The sequence below is a fragment of the Sorex fumeus genome, unplaced genomic scaffold, assembly GCF_029834395.1.
Source record: "Sorex fumeus unplaced genomic scaffold, SorFum_2.1 ptg000003l, whole genome shotgun sequence".
In the NCBI taxonomy this organism is placed as follows: Eukaryota; Metazoa; Chordata; class Mammalia; order Eulipotyphla; family Soricidae; genus Sorex; species Sorex fumeus.
In genome coordinates, this window is record NW_026606060.1 from 47788927 (window position 1) to 47816190 (window position 27264).

Below are 27264 nucleotides of genomic sequence, written 5' to 3' on the forward strand. Positions count from 1 at the left end.
TAGAGGGGGACTAGCTCGGCAGCCATTGCGGGAATGGGGTCGTGGGGTGGGAAGTGGAGTGGTGGGGGTCTGGATAGACACGTGGGTGTGAAGAGGTGAGTCCAGGAAATGGAAGAGGTTGGGCAAATTCAGGGAGCTGGAATAGCTCACCATAGTGGGCAAGAGTTGGGATCTCTGAAAAGACGGGGTTAGAAAAAATGCTAGGAAGATAGATGGCATAGGACCCCCATCTAGTTTATCAGGAAGGAAGCCAGACTCAGCCCCACAGTGCAGGGTGAGTAGGAAAAGAGACAGTTCAAAGGTAGACCCCACCCTGATCTCTTGTTATGGCTTGGTAGGGGAGGCCCAGGAGAGAAGGTTCGATTTCTTACCCGTGGAAAGTGGTGAAATCACAAGAGATTATAGGTGTGTGTGTGTGTGTGTGTGTGTGTGTGTAGGGGTGTGGGGTGAGCAGGAATCTGGGTACCAGGAGCTGAGAAATCAGTCTTTTAAACAGTGAAGTTCAGGGTATCTCAGGGTCTCCGGGAGTTTGCCCTGGGAATCTTGAGGCGCTCTGAGGTTCCTTTCTGTGTTTATATCATTTCTCGGGGAAAGGATTGTTAATGACTAATCTGTGTTCCTGAGGCACAGAGCCAGGGAGAGATGCTGGTGCTGGCCAGAAGGACGCCTGTGCTCATGCAGGGCTCTCTCTAACACTCCCTCCTCCTCCTCACCCCACGGGCTCCTGGCCTCGCCCCAATACAGATTCTGAACTCTTAGAAGCAAAGTTGCAGGGATTTGGAGAGGAATACTGGCACCGCATCCCTCTGGGCCTTGGAAGTTCATCTCTGACCCAGGGCATTCCGGTGAGTACCTAATGCCTCCAGGAGAGTTTCTCTAGCTCAAGAGGGATTCTCTTTAACATCTGCAAGTTTTTGTTCTTAGTAGGTTTCATTATAAAATCTTTAAGAAGAAAAGACCCCCTAAAACTCAAAGAAGCCAGAGGTAATGGGTGTAATAGTTGCTGATCTGACTGGAAAATTCTTTAGAAAGCTCTTTTAAACGTTGTGGGTTTCTAGGAGAACCACTCCAGAAAGTACGTTTCAGAACCGTTTCTCTTCCGATTCTTTAGACAGGTTGACATGTAGGTACTGTATTTATGTAGCCCAATAAATGCTGACATGAGTTATAGGGCTCCTTGGAACCTAGAGCAAGGACCGTGGGTGGGCTGTGCTGACTTGAAACGAGAGTTTATATAAGGAGAATGGGTTTTAAAACGCTTATGACTTCAGTTACATATTCTTCTATTGCCTTTCACTTCTCCTATGATCCGACGGAACTGTTCTTAGAAATTGACAATATTAGGAAGAATTTTAAGTGTAACAACTGGTCAGGTTCTGATTCTATAGCTCAGCATCTCATTCACGTATCGCTGATGTGAATAAGGCAACAGGGACGCTTTTGGGTGGTTTCTTTTTCATTGGGGTTTTGTTTAGAAACAAGGAGTGGTAGCATGCCCAGGACTTGGTCTGGATTCGTTCTCTATGAAACTCACCAGAGTGTGAAAGAAACCTGCTATTGTCGCTGGCACTGCCTGGGATCGACCCTCCCACAGGACCCGGAGGGACAAGAGGAGAAGGGCTGGGAGCCTGCTCTGGGTTGCTCGCTGTGTTCTATGAAACGATGGACACCTTCACCTATGAGTCACATCCCCACCCTCCAGTGGTGGACCTGTGCCATCTGCACCGTGGACTGTTCTGTTCGGCTGAGAATGTTGCAATAGGACTGATGCAATTCTAAGCTAGCTGATAAAGCACTGGCCCAAGGGTGCTTCTCTCTTGTCCTGGAATCTCCCCTACCTTCCCCATCATCCCCCACCCCCACCGCCCTTGCCCCTGGCGGGGTACGGCCTGCCATCTCTCTCTAGTTAGAGAGGCAAAGTAAATGCTATTCTCATCTTTCCTCTTATTTTCACACCTCCACCATCTGGCCACATCATGGAATAGCCATGAAAGAGCTGTGAAGACCAAGGTACGTTGTGAGAACAATACTACAACAACAAAAACACAAATAAATATGTGTGGGCAGAAATATGGGTGGAGCTGCCTTTAACTGAAGGCTATATATCAAGGGCTTTCTCTAAAATGTTCATCTATTTTCTCACAACACCTTGCATGAAAGGATTTTTTATTCCCATTTTAGAGACAAGGAAACCGAGGCTCATACAAGTCAAATAATCTAGGCAGAGCTGGACAGTTAGGAAGCAGCGGAGACTGACTATAAGAACAGGTCTTTCTTGCTCTGCTTCTCTTGTCAAATCCTGGAAAGTCTTGAAACCTAGAGGGGAGGGCAGCCAGTAAGCACTTGGCACTTGAGCTCGGCAGGGCTAATTTGTTCAGTCTCCGCCACAGTGAAGATTCCTAAATCCTCACAGGGCTCTTCCCAATGACCGTGCCCTAGGCAGGGGAAGCAGAATGATTCCAGCATTTATTTACTTCAGCTTAGGGATCAGTCCGGAAGACCTGACCAGACACTCTCCTCACCAGCATCTTAATTAAAGACCCCAGGACAGGACGCTCCCCCTGCCCCCACTCCCCAGCCCAGGGAACTGTGATTTGGGGCATCCTGCAGAAACTGAGAACTGCTTGTTTTCACAACTGCAGAAACACACACAGAGAAAGGTGAATCCCAGGAGAAGCCAGGTGTGGTGTGACGAGTGAACAAAGCTCATCTTGTCATTAGGTCAGTGAGCAAAGGCTTGAAGGGCTTCTCTGCTCTCAGTCTCGTATTTTCCTATTGCCCCTCTGCTTTCTGCAGAGGGAAAGAGGTGGAAACAGGGTTACAGTCTGCATGAAGAGGCAAACTCATTATTGCAAAACTCTCTCTCACATGCACACACACACAGAGCTGAACTCTTCCTTCTCTGACTCTCTGACTCTCTCTCTCTCTCTCTGACTCTCTCTCTCTCTCTCTCTCTCTCTCTCTCTCTCTCTCTCTCTCTGTCACTGTTCTTAGGTCATACCTGGAAGTGCTCAGAGATTACTCCTGACTTTCCACTCAGGGATCACTCCTGGGTGGGGCTCATCCTCATATGGGATACTGAAGATCGCACCCCAGTTGGTCACTTGAAAGGCAGCATCCTATCAGCTGTCCTATCTCTCCAGTCCCCAAGTCTTTTCTTCTCATTTCTCTGTAGTTCTCTATTCCCTGTGCACACAACAATGCATGTGTTTGCCCTTAATTTGTCCCTTTCCAAATTTGTCACTCAAGGTATATTTGCAAGTTTTGCTCTCCCCTCTTTATAAACTGATGTCAGTACAATGTGAATAGACCACAACTTAATTGCACAGTGAAATGTTGCCCAGGAAATAAAATATCACAAAGGAAAAAAAATTGGATTTTTTGGTTATGACTTAATAATTACAAGAGTTCTTTGGAGTAAAATTAACGTATGACTATCGAATAACTTTTGAGTTATATTATTAATCTAACAATCTCAATGAAATTATGAAATCTTGGCTCTCCCTTTAAATAGATCTGTAAGTCCTTTTCCTGGTCCCAATGATCCTGGTCTAATTTATATCTCTTATATTTTAATGAATACAAATCACTCAAAGAATAGGAGAAGTTGCAAAGTTTTGCCGGTTCAGGTCTTGAGAAGAGGTGGTGATGATGGGTTTATCCATGGAGAAGGGAGTATTGTTGAGGGATGTTACTGATCAGAGAGGTGACAGCAATTCTGGAGCTCAGATTACCTTCTACTAGACACAGAGTGGTCCTATGCCATTTCCTAAGAAGCAACAACAGCTCTTAATGGAGTGCCAAGTCTCTACCAGCCCAGGACTTAGAGACTAGAAATCAGTTGTGCCTCTATGATTGAAAGAAACTTAGAGCAATCCATCCCACAATGGCTGTGTGGAAATCCTCGCCCTTCTGGATTCTAAACTCAGAATCTGAGTCTGTGGTTTAGCATTAAAATGTCCAGGAAAACTTTGGGATTGTATTTAAAAGTAACTGGAGGGCTGGGAGATAGTATAGTGGTTAGGGCACATGAGAAGCACCCAGTTTCAATTCTGGGTGCCACATGTTTATCCACTCCCCATTCCCATGAAAAGCACCCCTGGGTGCAGCTCTAGAACCTCCAACACCTTTGGGTGATCCAGTATCCTCAGAACTCCAGAGTCCAAGCAGCATTGCATCCTCAGTGCCTGGTTGGTGGAAAAGGACCAGTTGAGTCCCCGAGTCTTTTGAATATTGCTTGGGTGTCACTCCCTGCCCCCACCCCATAAAGAAAAATATGTGTGGGCTCAGCAGATAGTACAGGGTATAGGGCACACATCTTTCACAAGCCTGAACCTCATTCTATCCCTGGTGGAATATGGCTGCTAAGGATCACAGAGAAGCCCTGAAGACCCCTAAGCACTAGTCAGGTATAACCCTGGAAGCTCCTGAGCATCACCAGGTGCCCTTGTTGACCCCCCACTTCATCTTCAGGTCGTAGCATTGAATTGCTGGCCAACTAGATCGTGTTTGGGAATACCCCACCACCCTCTCCAGATCCAGCCTCAAAAATGTGTGGGTAATTTACAGAGAATTTACAGTGCTGAAAAACTATTCCACAATGTACAATAAGAGTGAATACATGTCACCATATATTTTTAAAACCCAAGAATGCACAACGCCAATGCACAGTGAATGCCAATATACACTGTGGGGTCTACTACTAATGATGGGTCAGAGCAGGATCATCAGGGGGAAGAAATACCTCCCCGATGATGTGGTGGATGTGGGTGGTGGAGCTCAAGAGAACAAGGGGCGCAGGGAAATGCTACACTTTCCTCTCCATTTTTATAAGAGTCTATCACCATTGTAAAAAGACAGTTTATTAACTAAGAAACTGCATATTTTACATAATTTTGTCCTAGGAAGAGGCTCATCATTTTCAGAAAAATTCAAAAAGTTTCATAGTTCCGAAGTGCTATAACAACCCTTTCTCCCAGAGAGTCTGAACATGAGGCGTTACAGCTCCTAAGTGTCTAGAAGACAAACTAGAAGAAAAGATAGTCTAGGGCAGAGCATTTCTCAGTGAAGTTACAATTTGGTAACTAAGTCTGAAATTGCTTTTAGTCTTTTCCCAAAGCTACTCTTTTCTATGTCTCTTTCGACTCATATCAACCCGTGGCCTAATAGTTGATATATAGTTTGAACCCAGTTATTTTCATTCCACCAATGGTGGTCATTGAAGTGGTTTCTACTACCTTTTAGAGGTGGAGATTCAGTGGTGCTAAGGGGATCATAGGTGGTGCCTCAGGTTTCAAACTTCGGTTCGCAGCATGCAAGGCATGATTTTTAATCCTATGCTATCTTTTGGGCCCTTAATGGGTCTCTACTTTTTCACTATCAAAAGCTAAACTGCAGCGAACATCTGTGCACATTGCAGAGATGGACCCAGGGAAGATTCCTAAGGATTAGAATAACACCTTATTCTAATAGACACAAAAAGACTAAAATTGATGTCCCAATTGGCAATAATACATGAGAATACATATTTCGATGCTGAATTCTCTTCAAATTCAATATTATACAACTTTTAAAAAGTGATAATCTGATAAGTGGAAATGGTTTATTCTTATACTTGTTATTTTTCTAATTATTAGAATTTATTTCTAATTATTAGAATTTCTAATTATTTAGATGGTTTATATGTATTTGGCTACTTGTATTTTTCCCTTTGGTGGATTTCCTATTTACATCCTTTGCCAATTTCTCCCTTGGAGTGTTTATCTTTTCTGTTTTTATTTATGAGTTATTTTTATATTGTTTGTTCTAAACTTTTTAGCTGTTATTTATCTTGTAAACATTTTCTCCCAGATTGTTTGTATATGGTATCTTGATTTCTGCCTTCTTGATATTAATATAGTCAAATTTATTCTTTTCCATGTATTATTTAATAAGCACTTCATAACCTCTACATTCATGAAGATCAAAAGTATATATTTGTATTTTTTTTCAGAAGGCGATGTTTTTTTCATTCCCTTTCTTTGTCGCTGTTGTGATAGCTGGCAAGCCACAACAGGCTGTGGTGCTCACCACAGGCCTTGCAAACTGATTGCAGCGTTCTCTGTGGGCCACATCATTGCAGTGATCACAGTTGGCTACAGTATGCCTCACAGCACAGTGTATGGTGGCTCCGTAGATAACTGTGTCTCCAGGCTCTCGCTCAGCCTATGGGAGTCCCTAGGATTGAACTTGTAGCTTCACACGCATTCTGCCACTGAGCCATATCCCTGGTCCCCCAGTAAATTCACAATGTTTGAATTTCTCAATCCACCTAGACTTATTTCTTTTATTATTTATTTATATATTTATTTGCTTTTTGGGTCACACCTGGCAATGCACAGGGGTTACTCCTGGCGCTGACTCAGGAATCATCCCTGGCAGTGCTCAGAGGACCATATGGGATGCTGGGAATCGAACCCGGGTCGGCCGCATGCAAGGCAAATGCCCTATCCGCTGTGTTATTGCTCCAGCCCCAAACTTATTTATTTAAAAAATTATTATAACACAATGATTAACCATGTCATTCCTAATACAGTTGTTTCAGACATTGAATATTCCAACACCAAAGCCACCACCAGTGTGCCCTTCCCTCCACCAATGTCTCCAGTTTCTCACCACTCTAGTCCACCCCCTTGTAAACACAAGAAAATTTACTTCATATTGTTTGCTATCACACGAGGGCAAATAGAATTTTCAAAACAGATCAGTAAGAGTCAATTTGTGAGACTTGTAATATCTCACACTGATGTTACTAAAGTCATTGATTGAGTATCTACTGTGCTGGTTGGTGCTAGATGAGCTTTCTGTGTTACTGTTTAAGCTCACTGAGCTTGGTGGGCTTCTATGCAACTTTCCCATCAGATTTACTGTGATCCTAACTGGGTGATAGTACTGTTAAATTTGGAGATGTTGCATGGTTCAGGAGCCATAGATCTGGAACAATTTAGTGGCTTGGCAGTTTGATGAGGTTCAGTTGTGAAGCTGGACCGTTTCTATGTTGGAAGGTGTTGGATGTAACTTTGGGCTGCTGTCTCTTTAGGCAGAAAGGGAATCTGCCCACCCCAATTCCAAGAAGGTTCCAGATTGTTCAGCCCAGACGAGTCTACCTGGGCTGACATTTATTTCTAAGAACCATGTAAAAAGTACAGAGGTTAAGGCTTCAAAAGCCCTGACGCTGGTTGGATCTCCCAGCACCAGGTGGTCCTGGGACATTACAGGGATGTGAGGGCAGATAGGGAGAATGATGCAAAATAGTAACGTATTTTCCCCCTAAAGTAGTCGTCAATATACCTGAAACTATTTTATATATAAGCAATCCTTCTTCCATTGATTTGTGCTGATTCTGCTAGCCATAGAATCTATAACTATTTAGGACTGCTCGGAACACAGAAAATAATCCCTCTCACTAGCCATTCCCACTGAAGACCTTTGCATAGTCTAGTGTTTAGTCCTTCAAGACTAAATTTTATGAGACAGAAAAAGAGAGACAGACATAGAATGACTGCACTCATTTGTGGAATATAACATAATATTAGACTAACGCCCAAGGACAGTAGACACAAGGGCCAGGAAGATTGCTCCAGGGTTAACAGCCTGTCTCATGAGCTGGGAAGAAGGCAGCTGGAATAGAGAAGGAATCACAAACTTAATGATGGTTTGAGGGATCGCTCAGGATGAGAGATGTGTGCTGAAAGTAGATAAAGGACCAAATATGATGGCCTCTCAGTATCTGTATTGCAAACTATAATGTCCAAAAGTAGAGAGAGGGTAAAAGGGAATTATCTGCCATAGAGGCAGAGAGAAGGGTGGAATGGGGGGAGGGATACTGGAGACATTGGCGGTGGAAAATGTGCACTGGTAGAGAGATGGGTGTTCAATCATTGTATGAGTGAAATTCAAACGTGAAAGCTTTGTAACTGTATCTCATGGTGATTCAATAAAAAAAAGAACTAAATTTTAGAAAGCAACCCTTTATCCTTAGGAAGGCATTTTTTTTTCTTCTAAACACATGCCTCCTTAAATCAAAAGTGACTTTTATTTAGAATGAAATTCATGCATGTATGCATGTGTGAGACCCTAGGTTCAAACCCTAACACTGGAAAAAAAAAACACCCAACTTCGTAGAATGAATTCCAAACTCCTGACCATATGATAAGAAAACTGTCTATTCTCAGACTCCATCTCCTAGACTTCTCTGCTCACTAGTCTCCAGCCTCACTAATACTGCTCTTCACTGTTACCACAATTCTTCAAGCTGGGGTCCTATTTCTGACTGACCACACTCCCTGGACTGACTGACTTCTTTTCATGGCTTAATCCTTCAAATCCTCCATTTCTCAGTTCAGATGCCCACTCTTCAGAATATTCTACTACTGCTTTCTCCAAAATAGTGGCAAAAAACACCATTCATCCTTACCCTTTGGTTGCCATTGGTTAGGTTTATCATTTTATTCCTTTTCACTTGTATTTTATCCATCTTTTTTACTAAAATGTAAGCCCCAAGAAGCAGATTTTTATTCTGATTCATCCATTGCTCTATTTCCAAAACCTAGATGCACAGTGGAAAATTGATAAATGTTAAAGGATTAGATGTTATCATTTGTACTCCTTCCGGACTTGGACTTACTTCTATCATAGCAACCCCTGTACTATTTTAATGGTTTTGCTTGTTTGTAGTGCCAAGATTGAAACCAGGTCTAGCTCCCGTAAAGCATACATCCATGTCCCCAGCCCTCCCATGCTTTTGCAAATGGGATTTCCTTGCCTTGGACTCCTAGCAAGCTTCTTGAATAATCAGGCTTTTTTTTTTTTTGCCTTTTGATCTTTATATATTTATTGCTTGACAGAGTCCAAAAAATGTAAATCTACTGAATAAACTAACACTGGAAAGTACTGTGGAGATGCATTTATAAAGAGAATACAAAGTATAATCAAGAAATGCTTAGACTGGAGAGATAGTACAGGGGGCAAGGTGCTTGCCTTGCATGCATCGACCCAGGTTCAATCCCTGGTACCACATATAGTCCATATCCTGAGCACTGTCAGTAATTCCCTGAGTACAGAGCCAGTACTAATATATGAGCACAACATGATGTGACCTTCAAACCAAAAAAGGTAAAAAGAAATTGCTTACTGAGGCCAAAGAGATAGTGCAGTGGGTAGAGCACTTGCTTTACATACAGTAAAACCAGTTCTATCCCAGGCACCATATATGGTCCCTTGAATCCCCCCCAGAAGTGATCCCTGAGTACTGCCAAGTATAGGCCAAAAACAGAAGAGAACAAACCAAAAGAAATTGCTTACTTTATTTAAGCACCAGTGAGACAATAGTCATGGTGCCTAATTTATCATTTTGGGGATTGTATCAGTTATCTAATACTATGTGAGAAGAAACTCCCAAACTTAATGACTTAAAGCATTAATAATTGGTATAATTCTCTGGATTGATTAGGTGGTTCTGCTTTTTCTATGTTTGGGGTCTATCATATATGATTTAACTGGAGTCAACTAGGTCTCAACCCCATGCTGGGGTTCGTAGGGCAGGTTGTTAACTGGTGCACTTGGAATGACTATATTTTTCCACCATATTTTTCTCTAATCATATTTTATCCCTGGCACTCTTCATGGTATTGTGGAATCAATACAGCATCTCAAGAGATAGAATTTTCTAATAGAAATTATAAAATCTCCTGAAACCGAATCTGAGAAATGGAACAATTCTATTGGCCAAGGCAAATAATATTCTCCGTTCATTCAAGAGTGAGGAAGGAGTGACACATACCGGACTCATGAAAGGAGTCACAAAGACACCTTTCGATTGGAGATAGCTTTACCCCAACTAAAATGATTTTGTTAATCTTGTTGTGGGGTTTTAGGAGTTTTGTAGCTAGGGATTGTTTAGGGTTTGGCAGTCCTGGCAGGACAACTGCATAAGAGCATGAATTTTGAGTTAAACTTGGCCTTATATCCAGACTGCTTCCTCGTTCTGGTGTGACCTTGGGACATTTCCTTAATTGCTTTGTGCCTCTGGTGTGCTTTTTAAAATAAACTATGTGTATTATTACCCATTTGGTTTATTGTAGATTAGCGCAGCATGGAATCTGTCTCAGAGTAAACACAAAGTAATGTATATACATATACATATACATATATATGCACATACATATATTATGTATGTGTGAGTGTGATTTGTTTTGTTTGGGGCCTACTCCTGGCTCTGTGCTCAGGGATTACTGCTGGAAGGACTCAGGGATGCCAGGGATCCATCCAGGTCTACTACTTGCAAGGTAAGTACCCGACCCACTTTTCTATCACTTCGGCCCCAGTGGTAGATATAATTTTAGTCTTTCTCCCTGCAGATGTAATAATTACAGATAACCGTAAAGGCCAGCTGGTTCTCAGGGGACCTCCCATCTCCAGAATAAGCTGTTCATATTGGCTATAAGTCACCCTGCCTTCCTCATGGTCAGTACTAACCTTACATTGTCCTGTAAGTCTCTCTGGGCTTTGGGAAGAACCTCTCTCTCTTGAATCTGTAGTCTTGTCCTGGAAAGAATTACTTCTCTTTGCTTTCCTGAAGAGAAAGAATTAGGCTTTTGCTTTTGTTTTTTCATAGAGCTCCTTTCTCTTGTTTTCCTGAAGAACTTTCTTCCAGCTTTGAGATTGAATGTAGGACCGCTTCTGGGCATGAAATAACGCCAGCTAGCAAAGGTTGACTTTTCTTCTGACCCTTGAGGAGTTCATGACTTACCCAGCACAATTTAAGCTCTGCCACCCACCACTCGATTCACTGGAGAAACATCACCAAGGATGGTGCCTGTGGCCTTTCAAGTCAAAACTATTTTAGGAGCAGGGTCCTTGCAAGGGGTTGTGCTGAGTTCAAGGAGCACCACACACCATGAACTTCCTGTGACACAGGATATGTAAACAAGCAGAAACTGATCACCAGAAAGTGAAGGCCCGTGCTCCGGGTCTCTGTGTGTCTTATCGCATTCAAAACAAACAGTGTGTCCCATTCCTGCAATGATCCCCAGGTCCTTCAGTTAAGGGTTTGGTGGCAGCATCATACAAATAAACATGAAGTAAAACAAAACTCTTGTCCCAGCTTCCTCCTCATCTCCATGTGCTGAAACTCAGTTCCATTCCTTTGGGTCTCTAGCCCCCTGCGCTGCCCCTGCTCAGCTCATTTCAGCCTCATCAAGCTTGAATGGAGATTTTCAAGAGTGCCTCAATGACCACTGTCAGGGTGCCCAAACATTCTAGAGGGAAAAATTACTGTTCCGTGCCAAGTCTCGGGGAAGGAAAAAGAGGGAGAGAGAGAGAGAGAGAGATAGAGAGAGAGAGACAGACAGACAGACAGACAGACAGACCAACAGACAGACAGATAGATAGACAGAGACAGAGAGACTGACAGAGACAGAGAGACAGATAGACAGAGAGTTCCCATCTAACATGCATTTCTTCAGCCAGAGAGCTGGCACAGTGGGTAAAGCACTTGCCTTACATGCCAGCTACCTTGGCTCCATCCCTGTACCACTGCTACCAGGCATACCCCCCCACTACAACAACTTAATATTCTTCCTCTCCTTCCTAAGAAATATAAGAAGAGGCTCTTCAACATTTGAAAGCTTTCCTATTCTTCGTTGTTTTTTTTTTTCTTTTTGGGTCACAACCAGCGATGCACAGGGGTTACTCCTGGCTTTCCACTCAGGAATTACTCCTAGTGGTGCTGAGGGGACTATATGTGATGCTGGGAATCGAACCCGGGTCGGCCTTGTGCAAGGCAAACGCCCTACCTACTGTACTATCTCTCCAGCCCCAAGTTTTAAATTTCATTCCATTTCACTGCAGAATCTTACCCTAATATGGCATTTTTTTTATGCCTGAGTATCTATTACTGGTCGTTCCCCTATTTTTTGCAGCTAAAACATGTGCATAAATTTAGATTTTTACAATTTTTCTTGTGGTTTAAGACTGGAAGTAAATAAATGTTTGGTGGAGGGAGGATAAAGAGATAGTACAAGAGTAGAGGCACTTGCTTGGCATCACCCCTCCCCCAGTTCAAATCCCTGGCAACACATATGGTCCTCTGAGTACTACCAGGATTGATCTCTGAGCACAAAGCTAGAAATATTCCCAGGACACCTCTGAGTATGGCGCCAAATCCTGCTATCTGCCCAAAAGTTCAGGATTGAGTTCATTACTAGTTGTTATCAGTGCCCTTAGGGTTTGTCTTCAAGGGCTGAGTCCTTTTCCTGCAGGTCAAATAGCACAGGGACAGAAGGAAGTCTGTTGGGGAGGGAAAGATGTTTAGTGAGAAAGCAGGAGACCACAGCTGGGGGACCACACAGCGACACTGGAACACTGACTGGAACTTGATGCAGACCTTCCTGGAAATACAGTCAAATTTTCTGATTATGCAATGAACTTGGAGCAGCTATAGAAAGCAACAAAGAGTTTCCTGGTTTTAAAAGTTTGATCCAAAAGAAAATCGCAATTCTTTTCACATAAAAATTTTTCATCTAAGTTTGTATAGACTCTCTACCTCCTGGCAATATTTTCCTGAAAAAAATTTTTTAATAGCTACCCATGACCTATTCTATATGCTAAACACAGTAACAACAATTCTCACAATGTAACTGGACCTGCTTGAGCAAATCGATGAACAATGGGAGGACAGTGACAGTGACTTCTTATTGGATTGATGTTGAATTAGGAAATAAAATATATTTCTAACACAAAGTATTCTCTTAAGTAGAAGGGGCAGAAAATTTAGATACTCAGGGGTGCATAAACAAAGATGTTACATTATACAACTTGCTTTTCTAATTCATGCTCCTATGAGCAGTGAATGATTGTCTTTCTCACCAACACATCTTCCTGGGATTCCCTCCTCCCAACAATCTTTTCTTATTTGTTAGGTGACAATGTCCATCTCATTGTATTAAACTGCTTTTCTTTGATTACCAGTGAAGTTAGAAAAAGATGCATATTTTTATTTTATACAGATGGTAGTTTTTTCCCTTTTGTTTGTCTTCTGTCATTTTTCTGTGGAAGTGTTTCCATTTTAGTGACTTACAGAATTTCTGGAAGGTGGATGTAGAAGCATTCTGGTGTGTTACACTTTTTTTTCAATTGTCTTTTAATGACCTAAAAAAGCTTTGCATTTTATATAGTTGAATATATACATTTTGCTGTTGTTGTTATTTGGGGGGCCACACCTGGCAATGCTCAGGGGTTATTCCTGGTTCTGCACTCAGGCATCATGTCTGGTAGTGCTAGTGGGACCATGTGGAATACCAGGGATTGTACCCAGGTTGGCTGCATGCAAGACAAATGCTCTGCTCACTGTATTATCTCTCCAGTCCTTAAATATATTAAAATTTTACAAGCTTTTTGTTCTATTTAGTCTGTGATAGTAATTGAATTTTTCTTAGATTGACAAGAATACATGTTAGCTTTTAGTTTTCTCAAAATGGCTCTTGAATATATTTCCTCTTCACCATTGATTTATGATTATTCATTTAATGGGACTATGTTTCCATTGATCATACAGTCTTATCTTGTGCCAATATCATTTTTCCTGACCACTGTTCATTGTTTTGTGTTTTCTTCAACATTTCCCAAGATGTCCTAACTCATTTGCTCTGAATGATAAATGATCACATCTTGTATTTAAAAAGATGTTTTGAGGTAGTTTGAGCTAGTTCTGAACCTATGTATTTGTTAGAAAATTTACAACTTTATCATGTCCAATTTTGCCTTTCAGAGTAAATATTCTTCATTTGCTCAAATGTGGTTTATTTCTTAGTTTGATAGGTTTTTCCCATGTGTATCACAGCTTTTCCATGGCTACTTGTCCTGACCTCCCCAGGGGAGTTGTTACATTTATTTATAGTTTATAATATTAATATTTTTATTTTTTATACAATTATTTGGGCTGGAGGGATAGCACAGCGCAGCCAGCCCGGCTGAGCCAGGTTCGATTCCTCCACCCCTCTCAGAGAGCCCAGCAAGCTACCGAGAGTATCTTGCCCTCACTGCAAAGCCTGGCAAGCTACCCATGATGTACTGGAAAACACAGTAACAAGTCGCACGACGGAGACATTATTGGGCCCACTCGAGCAAATCGATGAACAATGGGAGGACAGTGCTACAGTGCTATAATTATTTAGGATAAATAAATAGTTTTATTAACAAACTTTGTTTTTATGAAGGTCTACATGCTTCAAGCTTAATGTATCTGTAACGACTCAACTATGCCACTATCTAGAGAAAGAAGTAAAAAATGTTCAATAAACTTTTGTATGACAATAAAAATATGTATGAGTACTTCAATTTGAATTTCATATTATCTTCCTGGGTCACAAACTTCTTTTTATTTTTCAACTATTTCAAAATATAAAACTATCCTTGCTATGCACTCTTGGCCTGAATTGGCAAATGCTGGTTTAAGTTACAGTGTTTAAGGACCTTTTATGCTAAGAATGAGCCTAGAATCTAGTAGGATTTTGGTGAAGAAAATGGGGAAGGGAGCGGAAGTAAACATTTTCCAATGTACTTTTACTGTTTGAATTGCTTACAAAAATTGCTTTCAAAAACGGAATTGCTTTCCCTTTCTTTAAAGCCCCTTCAGAAATTATAAATTCAGCAAACTGCATTACAGTAGACTGCTTAACTGTGTCTATCCCAGAGGCTCCTTTGTTAGCTAATCATAGTACCCACACAGCGGGTCTCCAATCAGTAATCATAACCCAATAATACAAAATCGAACTTTCATTTAGATAAGAACATGGTAAATTATTTCTAAACCTTTGTGTCAATAGGCAAATAGAACCCTTATATTGGGCCATTTCTCTGGGAAGAGCATGCCAAATATCAGGAAATTTGGCAAAACTAAGTGAAAAAGGAATGCAGATCTTTTGAGTCAACCTTTCATTTTTTAGAAAATTGAGATAACATCAGTTGACACAACTCTAAGAATTTAGGTGTACAAATTTCACACCTCTCTGAAGTATGTTACCACACAACTACCATCAAAGTACCAATATCAGTATTTCCCCTTCTTTCTTCCCTCCCTCCCTTCTTTCCTTCCTCCCTCCCCTTCCTTCCTTCCTCCCTTCATTTTTCTTTCATTGCTTTCTATGTATCATGTTTCCTATATGCAAAAAATGTACTCTATCACCAAGCAAGTGAAATACAAGAATGAAAAAAGAAGGCGGTTTTACCTGGATAATATGACAGACCTGTGATGTGCTTAGAAATATAGCAGAGCTTCATGTGAATGACTGAAGTTTAAAAAGACAAGGATGGCATGTATGTGGGAAGAAAGTGGCCCCAATTCACTACTGGTAGGAATGCTAACTGGTCCAGCCCTATGGAAAGTAACATGTACATTACTCAAAAAACTGAGAACTGAACTTGTGTATAACCCAGCAATTCTGATTCTTGGTATCTACCCTAAGAGTCCAAAAATTCTATTAAGAAAATGTGCTTGAACTCCTATATTCATTGAAACATTACTCACACTATCCAAAAATCTGGAAATAACCCAAGTGTTCAAGAACAGATGACTGGATAAAGAAACTATGGTATGTATACACACTGGAATATTACTTGGCTGTAAAAAAGATGAAATCAGCAATTTGCTACTACATGCATGGATCTGGAGAGTATCATATTGAGTGAAGTTCGTCAGAAGCAGGACAGACACAGAATGATCTTTCTCATAAGTGTGTATAAAGAAACAATGCAGAGGTATAACAAACGCCCAAAGGCAACAGAAACTAATAACTGGTGTTTAATATAAAGCTTGGGGTGGGGGGGCTGGAGCAATAATACAGTGCATAGGGCATTTGCCTTGCACGCGGCCAATCTGGCTTCGATTCCCAGCATCCCATGTGGTCCCCTGAGCACTGCCAAGAGTAATTCCTGAGTGCATGAGCCAGGAGTAACCCCTGTGCATTGCCGAGTATGACCCAAAAAGAAAAAAAAACTTAGAGGCATATAAGAGATAAGACAGTGTGGATGGGAGACACTCGACAAAGTGTAGTGCTTGAAGTGTTAAGCATGAAACCCTATCATTAACAGTATTGTAAACCACAGTGCCTAAAATAAAAAGTAAATTTTAAAAAGTTTAGTAAAAGTACAAGGTTAAGTAAAGGTAGATACACAGACCTGAAATCTTTTAAAAGTCCAGAGGAAATTGATCAGAAGTTACAGAAGATAAGTTTGGGTTGAATGTTAGAAAATAATTTCCAATTCTACATTATTGATTCTTGTATATTATTGCTGTGAGAATCTTGAGGAGCTCTTCAACTTATTTATTACAACAGGTTGTAGGTGTTGACTATAAAATCAGATTGCAAGTTTGTACATTTGACAAAAAATTGTGACCCTGATAATAGCTAACTATGTGCGATTGTCATAGATAATGGGCTGGAGCGATAGCACAGCGGGTAGGGTGTTTGCCTTGCATGTAGCTAGCCAGGGCCAGGCCAATCCTGGTTCGATTCCCCCGCCCCTCTTGGAGAGTCCAGCAAGCTACCCAGGGTATCGCGCCCTCATGACAAAGCCTGGCAAGCTAACCGTGACGTATTCGATATGCAAAAAACAGTAACAAGTCTCACAATGGAGATGTTACTGGTGCCCACTAGAGCAAATCGATGAACAATGGGAGGACAGTGCTATACAGTGCTATTATAGCTAAGTAATAAATATAACTATTATCACTGAGTTTATACATACATTATTCATATGCGTACATGAAATTTGAATTTCCCGAGTCCTGAAATAGCTTGTGAGTATTAATGAGTTCCCACTAATAGAACCAACCCCACTTTTACTGGGCATTCTGTAGGATTCTTAGATACTGCTCAGCGCCCACTTTGCTCTCCCTTACCAAAGTATTTCAGGACTATCTTCTCATCTTCACAGGTTATTATAAACTCTACTATGGTCACTTCCTCTACTTTTGGGGTGCATGCGGGAATGTAGTGCCTGACTAGTGGACACAATTTATCTGCTGGGCACTTCTCCAGGAATGGTGGCAACTCTGGCTCATGCTCTTTCACAACTGACCCATATAGGCCCCTTAGAGTCCTATTGGGATCAAAGTCCCACTGCGCTGTGGCAGTTGTTTGAAGGTGAGGAGAGAGTTGAAATGAGGACTCTCTCCTGTGAGATGTATTCTTCTGGAAGGGTCTAGCTTATACTTAATGTTTCCAGACTTGGGTTTTATTTATAACACATTCCTTTTTTCACTTCAGACTGGCAGGAAGGCCTGTTGAGTCTAGCACAAATGGCGCAGACACCTTTGTGACATTAAGAATTGTACATTCCTCTAACAACTGAGTCTTTGCTTTGAAATGAGGATCACAATCCTGATCTTACTTTGGGTTGGATTTTCTTCCAGCAAGTCTCTTGTTTTAGTAGACAATTAGACTTTGATCTTGCTGTGGTTGACCAAGAGTACCACACTATCTGCATTCTCACCATGGAGTGAGTCTGTATCCTTTTCATAGGAATCTCTCTCTCTTACTCTCTTTCTCTCTCCTCTCTTGCTTGCTCATTCTCCCCCATCCTCATACCCCTTCCTTCTCCTCCTCCTCCTCCTCCTCCTCCTCCTCCTCCACCTCCTCCTCCTCCTCCTCCTCCTCCTCCTCCTCCTCCTCTTCTTCTTCTTCTTCTTCTTCTTCTTCTTCTTCTTCTTCTTCTTCTTCTTCTTCTTCTTCTTCTTCTTCTTCTTCTTCTTCTTCTTCTTCTTCTTCTCTTTTCCCTCTATCCATTTTCCTCCTCCCCCTTTTCAATGTCATCAATAAGATTTGCCCTAGTATTTTTCTATCTTAAATTTCCCCCCTGAAATCTTATTTTTCTTAGATACTTTTCTATCTCTTAACATTTTTTAGATCCAATTATCTCTATACAAAAATCCCAATCTTTGCTTATAGCAACTTTCATAATAACATAATTATCTGTATTTATTTTATTGCATTTTAAATGTATCTATTCCTTATTAAGCTTGCTGTAATGAACTATAGAGGCTTTTTCCCATTTTACCACTTTAACTTCAATGATTTAACACATAAATTAGCACAGAACAAGTCTTCAATAAATTTTCCTTGCGATGCAAATTCAATGAATTGAATGAACAAATTTCCCTGAAGCCAGATATAGTACAAACTCATTTCTCTTTAAATTGGGGCATTCTGCTGAATCAACAGGAAAGAAATGGTGATACAAATAGTAAAGAAGTTCTAATGAAATAAATATTTGTTCAACAAAAATCCTATATTCTCTTCCTGAGCAGCAAACATACTTATTTGTAAAAAGAATGATTTCTCAATGGTCACGAGATAAGAATAATTTAAAATCACGTTTTAAAAAAAAACCTTGGGAAAGAAGTCTTGAGGGCACACCTTTTCACTCTTTGATCTTTCAAATTACTTCTTCAGGAAGATAGAAGACAGACTGGAAGGATGAAGCAAAGGTCTAGAGGTATTTCTAAAAGTGAGCAATACTTCTCTTGGGTTCTTGGACTCTTTCTATCTATTCTAGGGTGAAACTTCAGGCATTTGGGTAAGATTTACAATTCTTTTTATTTTTACCACAACTTCTTTTTATTATCCCAAATGTATGACCAAATATATGCAACTGAAAATGCAAGTTCCCTAATTTTTCTTTAAAAAAGGAAAAGTAAATATCTTCGTGTGTGGTGGGGTGGGGAAGTGGTGATCATTTCCTGGAATTTTGATCTGCTGACATGATGTCTTCTTAAGAAAATTCCAGTAAGCAGTGGTCTTCAATGACTTTGATCTTTGCAACAGATGTCAACTTTAGTATCAAGTTTAAAATAGTAAATCACCAATTCCATCTTGCTTAAATTCAAGGCCTTTAAAAAATATGAAATGTTGTTGATTTAACACAGGCTTTAAATGTTATATAAGTTTCAGGTTTACAGTTCTATATAAGTATACAATGCTATATAACTTCATACCACTCTCTCTACATGTATATGTCTCACCTACCTATTTCTGAAGTTCTAATGCCATTCATACCAGTAAACTGACCCCTCCGCTGCCTCCCCCAGCATCCTTTCCTTTCATCTTATTTTTTTTCTTTTTGGGTGACACCCGGTGATGCTCAGGGGTTACTCCTGGCTTTGCATTCAGGAATCACTCCTGGCGGTGCTCAGGGGACCTTATGGATGCTGGGAATCAAACCTGGGTCAGTCGTGTGCAAGGCAAACACCCTATCCGTTGTGCTATCGCTCCAGCCCCCACCTCCTTTCATGTTTTCTGGTAACCACCTTTTAATTTCTGTAGTCTATCAGTTCTTTTTGTTGTGCTTAACTAATTCAAATTCATTTGCCTTGTTAGTTACAGTTTTCTCTTTCTGGCTAGTTTTGTTAAGCATAAAGGCTTTTGCATTTATCTCCTCCTCCCCACGTGTAAAAGAAATAAAAATGTAACAAAAATATCATCTTGCCCAAATCTTTCAAATGTTTAAAAAAAAGAAACTTTATGTGGTGCAGCACTTAAACCAAGAACCTCACAAATGCACAGCGAGGTCTCTACCACTGGGTTCCACGTGCATCCTACTAAATGCTGGCATTCAAATGAGAATAGTTGGTGTTTCCCCAGATAAATTAGAAAGTATCTCTTCTAAAAGTATTTACCTAGGACACTTGTAAGTCCAAAAGAGGTGTAAAATAAGGAAAGTTGAGAACAACTGCATACAGAAATGTTGTGGGGAAATGTTTCCAAAAGAGAACCATTGTATTTTTTTAAAATTAGCTTCCCCCCACCTTTCTCTTAGCCACCTCCTCACTCTCTCTACTTGCTTTTTTGCTTTTCAGAGTTTTCTTTTGATGACACCCATGGTAGAAGTGCATTTGCCAACAGAAAAGTCTGATTGGGATCCAAAATGAATCTCATTGAACATTCCCACTTATCTGCCACAGATGAATTTTCTCTTTCTGACAATTTATTTGGTAAGTTGACAAGTTCATTTGGATCAAAGTAAAAGCAAATTGCAACTGGGAAACATAAGAAGGAAAAAAACTGCGTAATGAATCCAACAGAGTCCAGGAAGCATTTTTCTTCCTTCTACATGTTCAATAAATGTTACCTACTTTGCAAGCTAAGTGGCAGATTGGACCTTGGATTTGTTGAACCTATTGGTCTTTTTTTTTTTTATAGATGAGGACTTCAAGACTCAGAGAGCTTTGTGACTTATCCAAGGTCATAGATAATTAACAGAACTGGGAGTAGAAATGAATCCCTGCAATAGGTTAATCCTAGTATTATAATAGCATGTACTAAAATATGAAATCATGAGTCTTTTGGTTTAATATTGTACCTATCAAAGGCTGGAGTTTCTTAGATTATAGCTGTGCTATAGGTTTCCTTTATATGATTCTTCCATTCCTGGGGGACATATGGCACTGTGTCAAGATTAGTCACTTAAGTTGGATTGAGATCAAATTGTACTAAGTTGTTTTCTGTAGAACTGTAACGAGATGATATCATAAATTGATATATTGCTCTACTTTATGCATTTAGGGAAAACATTTTATTATAAAGCATTTCAATTGGGAATGTTGCCTAAGAGTCAGCAGGGTAGGACATTTTGGGTGGGACAAGGAAGCTTTTTGTTGCTCTTATTTTCCCTTCATATAAGAATCCTGCTAGTAGGTATGGATTGCTCAATTCTCACTCTGGATTATTATCTGGACCATGGTAGATTAAGATAGTGAAAACGCAAACACTCCCAATTCAACAAAATTTAATGTGTGAAAGTCTCTGTTCCTGCTTATTTGCAGATGTCCCTGGGAGATGTTGATTAATATTCTGTTATTATCTACTAGTCATTAGCACCTTAGAGTGTGATAGTTTATCAGACAATTCCCAAGGAGAGGTTATTGTCTATGTTACTGCTCTACATGTTATACCTACGCCTGTCCACAATATCAGAGCATCTAAGGAAAGAGATAATATTTTATTAATCCTAGTGTGTACTTGATAAATAAGAATCAAATGATACATAACAGAAAGGAAAAAGAAAAAACATTTAGGGGGAAAAGAGATGCTTTTTAATAACTCTCAGAGTGAAAAGGCAGCAGTAATTATTTATAAAAGAAATGTCATTTATCCAACAGTTTTACACATCTTATTTCAAGGCTTTTCTTTATCTTGTGGATGACGTCAAGTAAACGAGGAGGGTCTACATTTCTACTGGACACTTAATTGTTTGATTGTGGCCTCCCTCTAGAGGAATTCTATGTCTACTATATTACATATACGACAATACAAATACTACTGTATGTAACATATTTTTGTTCTACTCATCAGATTTAGAAGGACAATTAGAGTCACTGGTGCATGCCATAAATAAAGGATATTTTTTCCCATGAAGGTTATTTTTGTCATATAAAAATTTACTTTCCTGGGTCAGAGAAATAGTACAGATGTTTAGGTAAGAGGGTATTGCATACAGTGAACTCATATTCGATCCCCTGCACAACTTTGAGTCCCCCAAACCCTACTGATAGAAAGTTCTGAGCATACCTGTGCTTTGCCCCCAAACCAAAGTCAAAATCGAAACCAAAATTTTCTTTCCTGCTTTGAACATTTTTTACCGTTGCACGTTAATATCTCCAATCTAAAGTTTGGTATCATCGTTATGAAACCAATCCATTCATTTAAGTCTGATTTGTACCTGGGAGGAAATAATCAAATGTTTGTCAAGAAGTTGCTCACTTCAAACAAATGCATCAGATGAAAATTAACCTCAGTTTTAACTTATGGCCTCAATAAACTAGAGAGCTGAATTATTTTCCAAGGGTTTTTGAACTAGATGACCAAAATCAGTCATCAAGTGTTATGAGGGCAAATGAAGTTCATAGTTTAAACTATGGATAGCTATCATTTCTTCAATCCTCATGTTGACACCTGATTATAAGTCACGTGTTGCAATAGAACAGGAAATAAGGTAAGACCTTAGTAGTGGACAGATAATAATTATGCAGATAGATAAAATAATATCATCCTATAAAAACAAAGCAAGATGGTATCGTACTAACTTGAAGGATGGGCTGCTCCAACAGGTGTAGAAAGCCTCTGGGGAAATGACAATTGGGCTGAGACCAACAGATAAGAAGTCAAGAATGGTCAGGGATGTTACTCAGTGGTAGAGCTAGTGGTAGAGCATATGAATGTATGAAGTCCCTGGATTCCATAGTAGTGGGAGCAGGGGGCAGGAAAGGAGTCAAAAACATTCTTGGTGGGGATAATAGCAAAAGCCCAAAGTCTGGAATGCACTTACAATGGTCTTATCTTCTTATTTTTATGTCGGTCAAGGGAAAATGTCTAGAGAATTATTTTATTCCCCACATTTCCATTAACCAGCATGGTTAAGAAGAGCTTAATATATTGGAAACTCCAGGAGCCTATCTAAGTTTGAATCCAGAAATAGTTTACCTTGTCAAAAAGTAGTGATTTGGACTCAGCAGTACTCAACCGACATGTGAAGTGACCAGTAGGAATGTTCCCCAAGCTTGTCTATAGGTTACCATAAGGGTCAAATCCTTAAGGCATTGGGAAGGTGATGTAAAAACAATTCAACAAATACTGCTGGACATTCACTAATGGACACTGGAGATATCAGTGACCTCTTGAGTGAGCCTCTTGCAAAGTGGGCTGTAGGCCCTCTTTTCCCCAAAGCTTAATTTAAGGGGGAAGTCGCATGCAGGCAGATTAGATCAGAGAGTATCTTGGGAAAAGAAGAAAGGACGAGGAGGAAGAAAGAGAAGCATGAGCAGTTGGATTAGCAAGGTCATTGCTGTAGTCAAAGGAAGCTTGACTCTACTGAGGTTGCATAAACAATTGTGTGCTAAGGGAGCTGGGACTGACAGTTACTAACTGGATTCTGGTGAAGAGTGGTCCCTGGGGACAAGAACTCCCTTGCCCTTCTGGACTGTGCTTTTGCAATTCAGTGCAGTATTGGAGAAGTTCTGTGCAGAAAGGGAGAGGGAGAAAGAGACACACACACACAAAAGCATGCCACAGAAATGAGAGACTGTCAGTATCAGGTAAGTCTGAGCTTGTAGGGAGTCTTCTGCTACAGCTACTACTGAAAGGAGCACTGGGTAGGCCAAAGGATGTGACAATCTCACCGGAGCTGGGGAGTGATTTCCTGTTAGACTAAGATTTATGGTGGGGATGGGGAAGTGAGGATTTGCTCTCCAGTTCTATTTCTTAGGCTGATCCTTCTAGCAAACAAGGTAAGAAACTTGGATAAAATGGAACGGTAGAAACAGGGCTAGGATCATTTGGTGATGTGCTTTAGTTTATTCCGCCGACACACCTCTTTGAAAAATCTAGTCCAGAATCTATCCTGTGATAACTCAATCCAACTTGGTATATGGTGTTTTCACAGGTAGTTTTCTCCTTTCCTTAGGGAGATCTTACAAGCCAGAAAACTTAGTCAAAGATTAATTTACTTGATTTAGAAAGGTTTCTCTGATGAAAGAAGGTAGAGTCTTTATGTAATTAGTGCATAATAAAAGATAATTATGACAAAGTCCGTGACTTCCCATGGTTTGACATAGTGAATAGGTAGGAGGTGATAATTTATTTAAGATGAAGGTGTGCCTCAACAAACTGTGGTTAATAATGCAAAAATCACAGTATTTCAAAGATTAAGTAAATTAGAAAGCATGCTAGTCCTAGGATAATATAAATAAGAGAAGGTAACAGTTTTATGCTCACATAACTCATGTTCCAAGTGACATTGGAAAAGTACACTGAATGTGAGTGGAATCGAGCAATAAAATTGAAAGAAAGTCTTGGAGGCAACTGAGGCTCTGGGCGTCTGCTTTCTCCCCTGTTAAATGGGAATAGTACTAACCCTTGTTTAATAGCTGGATAGAAGAACTGAATGGGCCTTTTGGGAAACTGGTCCTTAAACTTCAAGGCAGAAAAAATCATTACAATCAATCTAGAGTTTGAAATGTATTTGTCCCAACTTAAATTGTTGAAATGATTAAACACCACTCTACTTATTAAAGAAGCAAGTTCTTTTTATCCTAACATTGTTGAGTGTGAAGAATTTTCAAGTAGCCACAAAAACCAACAGTATGTAAATAAGTTTTAGGAGGCTTCAAAGAAAGAAACATATGTTTTTTCTCAACTGAGCATTACAGCATTGCTAACAACAACTAGGAAATTCACATTTTTGTATTGTTTCCACTATTTCACCTAAAAGTCCCCTTCGGAATGAGACCCTGGCCAGTGAAAGGTAGTACATCTCATATAATTTTATTATCATATTCCATTTCTATTAGCAGCTTCTCATTACTTTCACTTCTCCCAGCTCTTTATGCTCTTTGGCTCCTGGTAGTTTTCTTTTTATTAGAAGATATTAATTTTAGAATCTGTTTTCACCTATATATTTTGGTTAAAAGAATCTTCCAGACATGGAAGATGTTTCAAAATACAATTTATATTCTTGAGAAGTAACTTTAGTGAAATAGTGCTGATATTTGATTTTAGGCATTTTTCCATCTCACCAAACTCAACCTACGTTAATATAATTCTGACTTGATAGGTGAATTAAAACAAAATTTTTAAGAGATGGAGAGAGATTATTGGATTAGATGAAAAAGAGCTTTACTTTTTTTATTTTTAAATTTTTATTAGTGAAACACCATGAGGTACAGTTGTAGACTTACAAATTTTTGTGCTTGGGTTTCAATTATACAATGATCACGTACCCATCTCTCCACCAGTGCCCATTTTCCACCACCACGAATCCCAGTATCCCTCTCATGCCCCATCTCCCCCAAGCACTTTACTTTTAACAAAATTTAAATATATATCACCATAGTTTATGTGGGGTGAGGGGTCCCGGGTCCTTCTAAAGTGGTGGTCCTGGACCTACACCAAGTGGTACAGAAGTTGGATGTATGGTTCTCTGCTTGGGCTAGTGACATCAGAGGAGGGTGGTCATGTCTACAGGGTTATCACTGGGGTGCTTAGGAGCCATTGGAGCTTCATCTGATGGTGCTTGGAAGGCCATTGGATCTGGCAGCATCAAATTTGAGTCATTATGCAGGGACCTCTGACCCCTGAGCTATCTCCCCAACACCTTCCCACAGTCTTTTATCCACATCTCATCACAAATTTTTGTAGTCTCTTAGACTTCTGTTAATTCACCTGATTTGGGTTTTAGCTCTCTTATGCTATGAGTCTCAGATTAGATACTCTTGTTAACGAGGTTAAGAAATGGGAGGGGCTGGAGAGATAACACAGCAAGGAGGGCATTTGCCTTGCATGCAGCCGACCCACCCAGGTTCAATTCCCAGCATCCCATATGGTCCCCTGAGCACTGCCAGGAGTAACTCCTGAATGCAGAGCCAGGAGTAACCCTTGTGCATCGCCAGGTGTGACCTAAAAAGCAAAGAAAAAAAAAAGAGAGAGAAAGAAACGGGAGAAGGAAATGCTGGCTGAGCCTTTTCCCTCTAATTCATCGCTGCTTCTTATAGATAGGGCATGCAGGAGTTGAAAAAGGCATTCACTGAGGAAAGAAATCTAGGTAAACTGGCCTGCTGCTGGGTGAGTCTATTGCCACCCCAGCCTGGCTGTCAAACACAGAGGCTGAGAAACAGTCCTCAAGAGCACACAAAATAATCAAGCCAAGAACAGATAAGTGCAAAATTGGATGGCAGACATACACATTTACAGCAATAAAAATAAGTGTGATCGATAGTGACAGCAGCTTCATTTCTTGATTACTTTCTGCAAGTTGGCTGTCATGTTAAATAATTTAAGGTTTGCCATTAGATTTCCTTGGTTCAATCCCTAAGAAGCCACTGATTAATTCTGAGCAAATAAATTGCCAAACTTAATAGCATTCTCAGGAGAATGCCTGGCTCACCATTGGTGCTCTGTGACTATTTGTCACAGAGGTTGATTCTCACAGCACTCCTGTCACCTTGACTCCTTGCTGTTTATTCACTTTGTTCTGGTGATAACATAGATATTTAGACATACTAAATTATCTGCTTTAGTTTCATATCAAATAAGTAGGTTTTAACCCATAATATTTTGAATCAGAAGACTTGAGTTACAGTCCTAGCTTTATCTCTTACTAACTGGGTGCCTGTAGGGCATGTAAGCTCACTGAGCTGCCTTGTAAACCTATAAAATAAGGCAGAAGATAGAGGACCTTATCAATAATACCTTTCTCAATGGGACAAGTTAGAGCAACTGTGATACTGTATGTCAAGCCACTTTATAAACTTGCAAAGGCTGTAGGAATAGTCAGATATGGATGTCATATTTATATAGATCACTTTGCCTTTTAAAACAGTTTTCATCTTTACTGTGCCACTTTGCCTTCAAAAGCAGTCCTAAAGGGAAGTATTACAGGAGTTGTTATCAGAGATTCATCCATTTGTCAATATAGACAAATGGGGCCCATGGGAGCTGAGAGACTGGTTGAGGGTTAGATAGAAGTCTGGCTGCCTTATCCCAGGTGTCAAGCCCAGAATTTGTGGAGTGTGGAGTCTTCTTGTTCTAAAGCCTTCTCTTCCAGAGACAGACAGAATGATTTCACTCATCTGTGGAATATAAACAAAAGCATAATATGAGACTAATACCCATGGGCATTAAAAACAAAGGCCAAGAGGACTGGTCCATTGGAAACTTGCCACAAGTGGAAGGGCAAGGAGAGGGCAGTTAGGATGGAGAAAGGACTACTATGACAACGAGAGTTGGAAATGATTGCTCTGGATGAGAACTGAGTGCTGAAAGTAGGTAAAGGGATATACATGATAATCTCTCAGTATCTGTATTGCAAACCATAATGTCCAAAAGGAGAGAGAAGAAGGAAGAGAGAGAAAGAGAGAGAAGTGTCTGCCTTAGAGGCAGGTTGGAGATAGGGGATAGGAGGTGAGGAGGATGGCCAGAGAGAAACTGGGGACATTGTGGTGGGAAATATACACTGGTGAAGGGACGGGTAATTGAACATTGTATGACTGAAACCCAATCATGAACAACCTTGCAACTGTGTAGTGTAAGGTGATTAATTTAAAAAAATTAAAGAATAAACATTTTTTTTCCTTTTGGGTCACACCCAGCGATGCTTAGGGGTTACTCCTGGCTCATACACTCAGGAATTACTCCTGGCAGTTCTCGAGGAACAATATGGGATGCTGGGAATCGA

General features: G+C 40.3%; 1 protein-coding gene across 2 annotated transcripts in view; it reads left to right on the forward strand.

Moving 5' to 3' along the window:
* The first annotated feature begins 782 nt into the window (after positions 1-782).
* NR1H4 (nuclear receptor subfamily 1 group H member 4) overlaps positions 783-27264 on the forward strand; it is a 91713-nt gene continuing 65231 nt past the window's right edge. For both annotated transcript variants that reach the window (XM_056118718.1, XM_056118719.1), the window contains exons 1-2: positions 783-845; positions 19895-20029. In XM_056118718.1, the coding sequence (XP_055974693.1) occupies positions 19963-20029 (67 nt within the window). In that variant the 5' untranslated portion in view covers positions 783-845; positions 19895-19962. The remainder of the gene's footprint in view (positions 846-19894; positions 20030-27264) is intronic.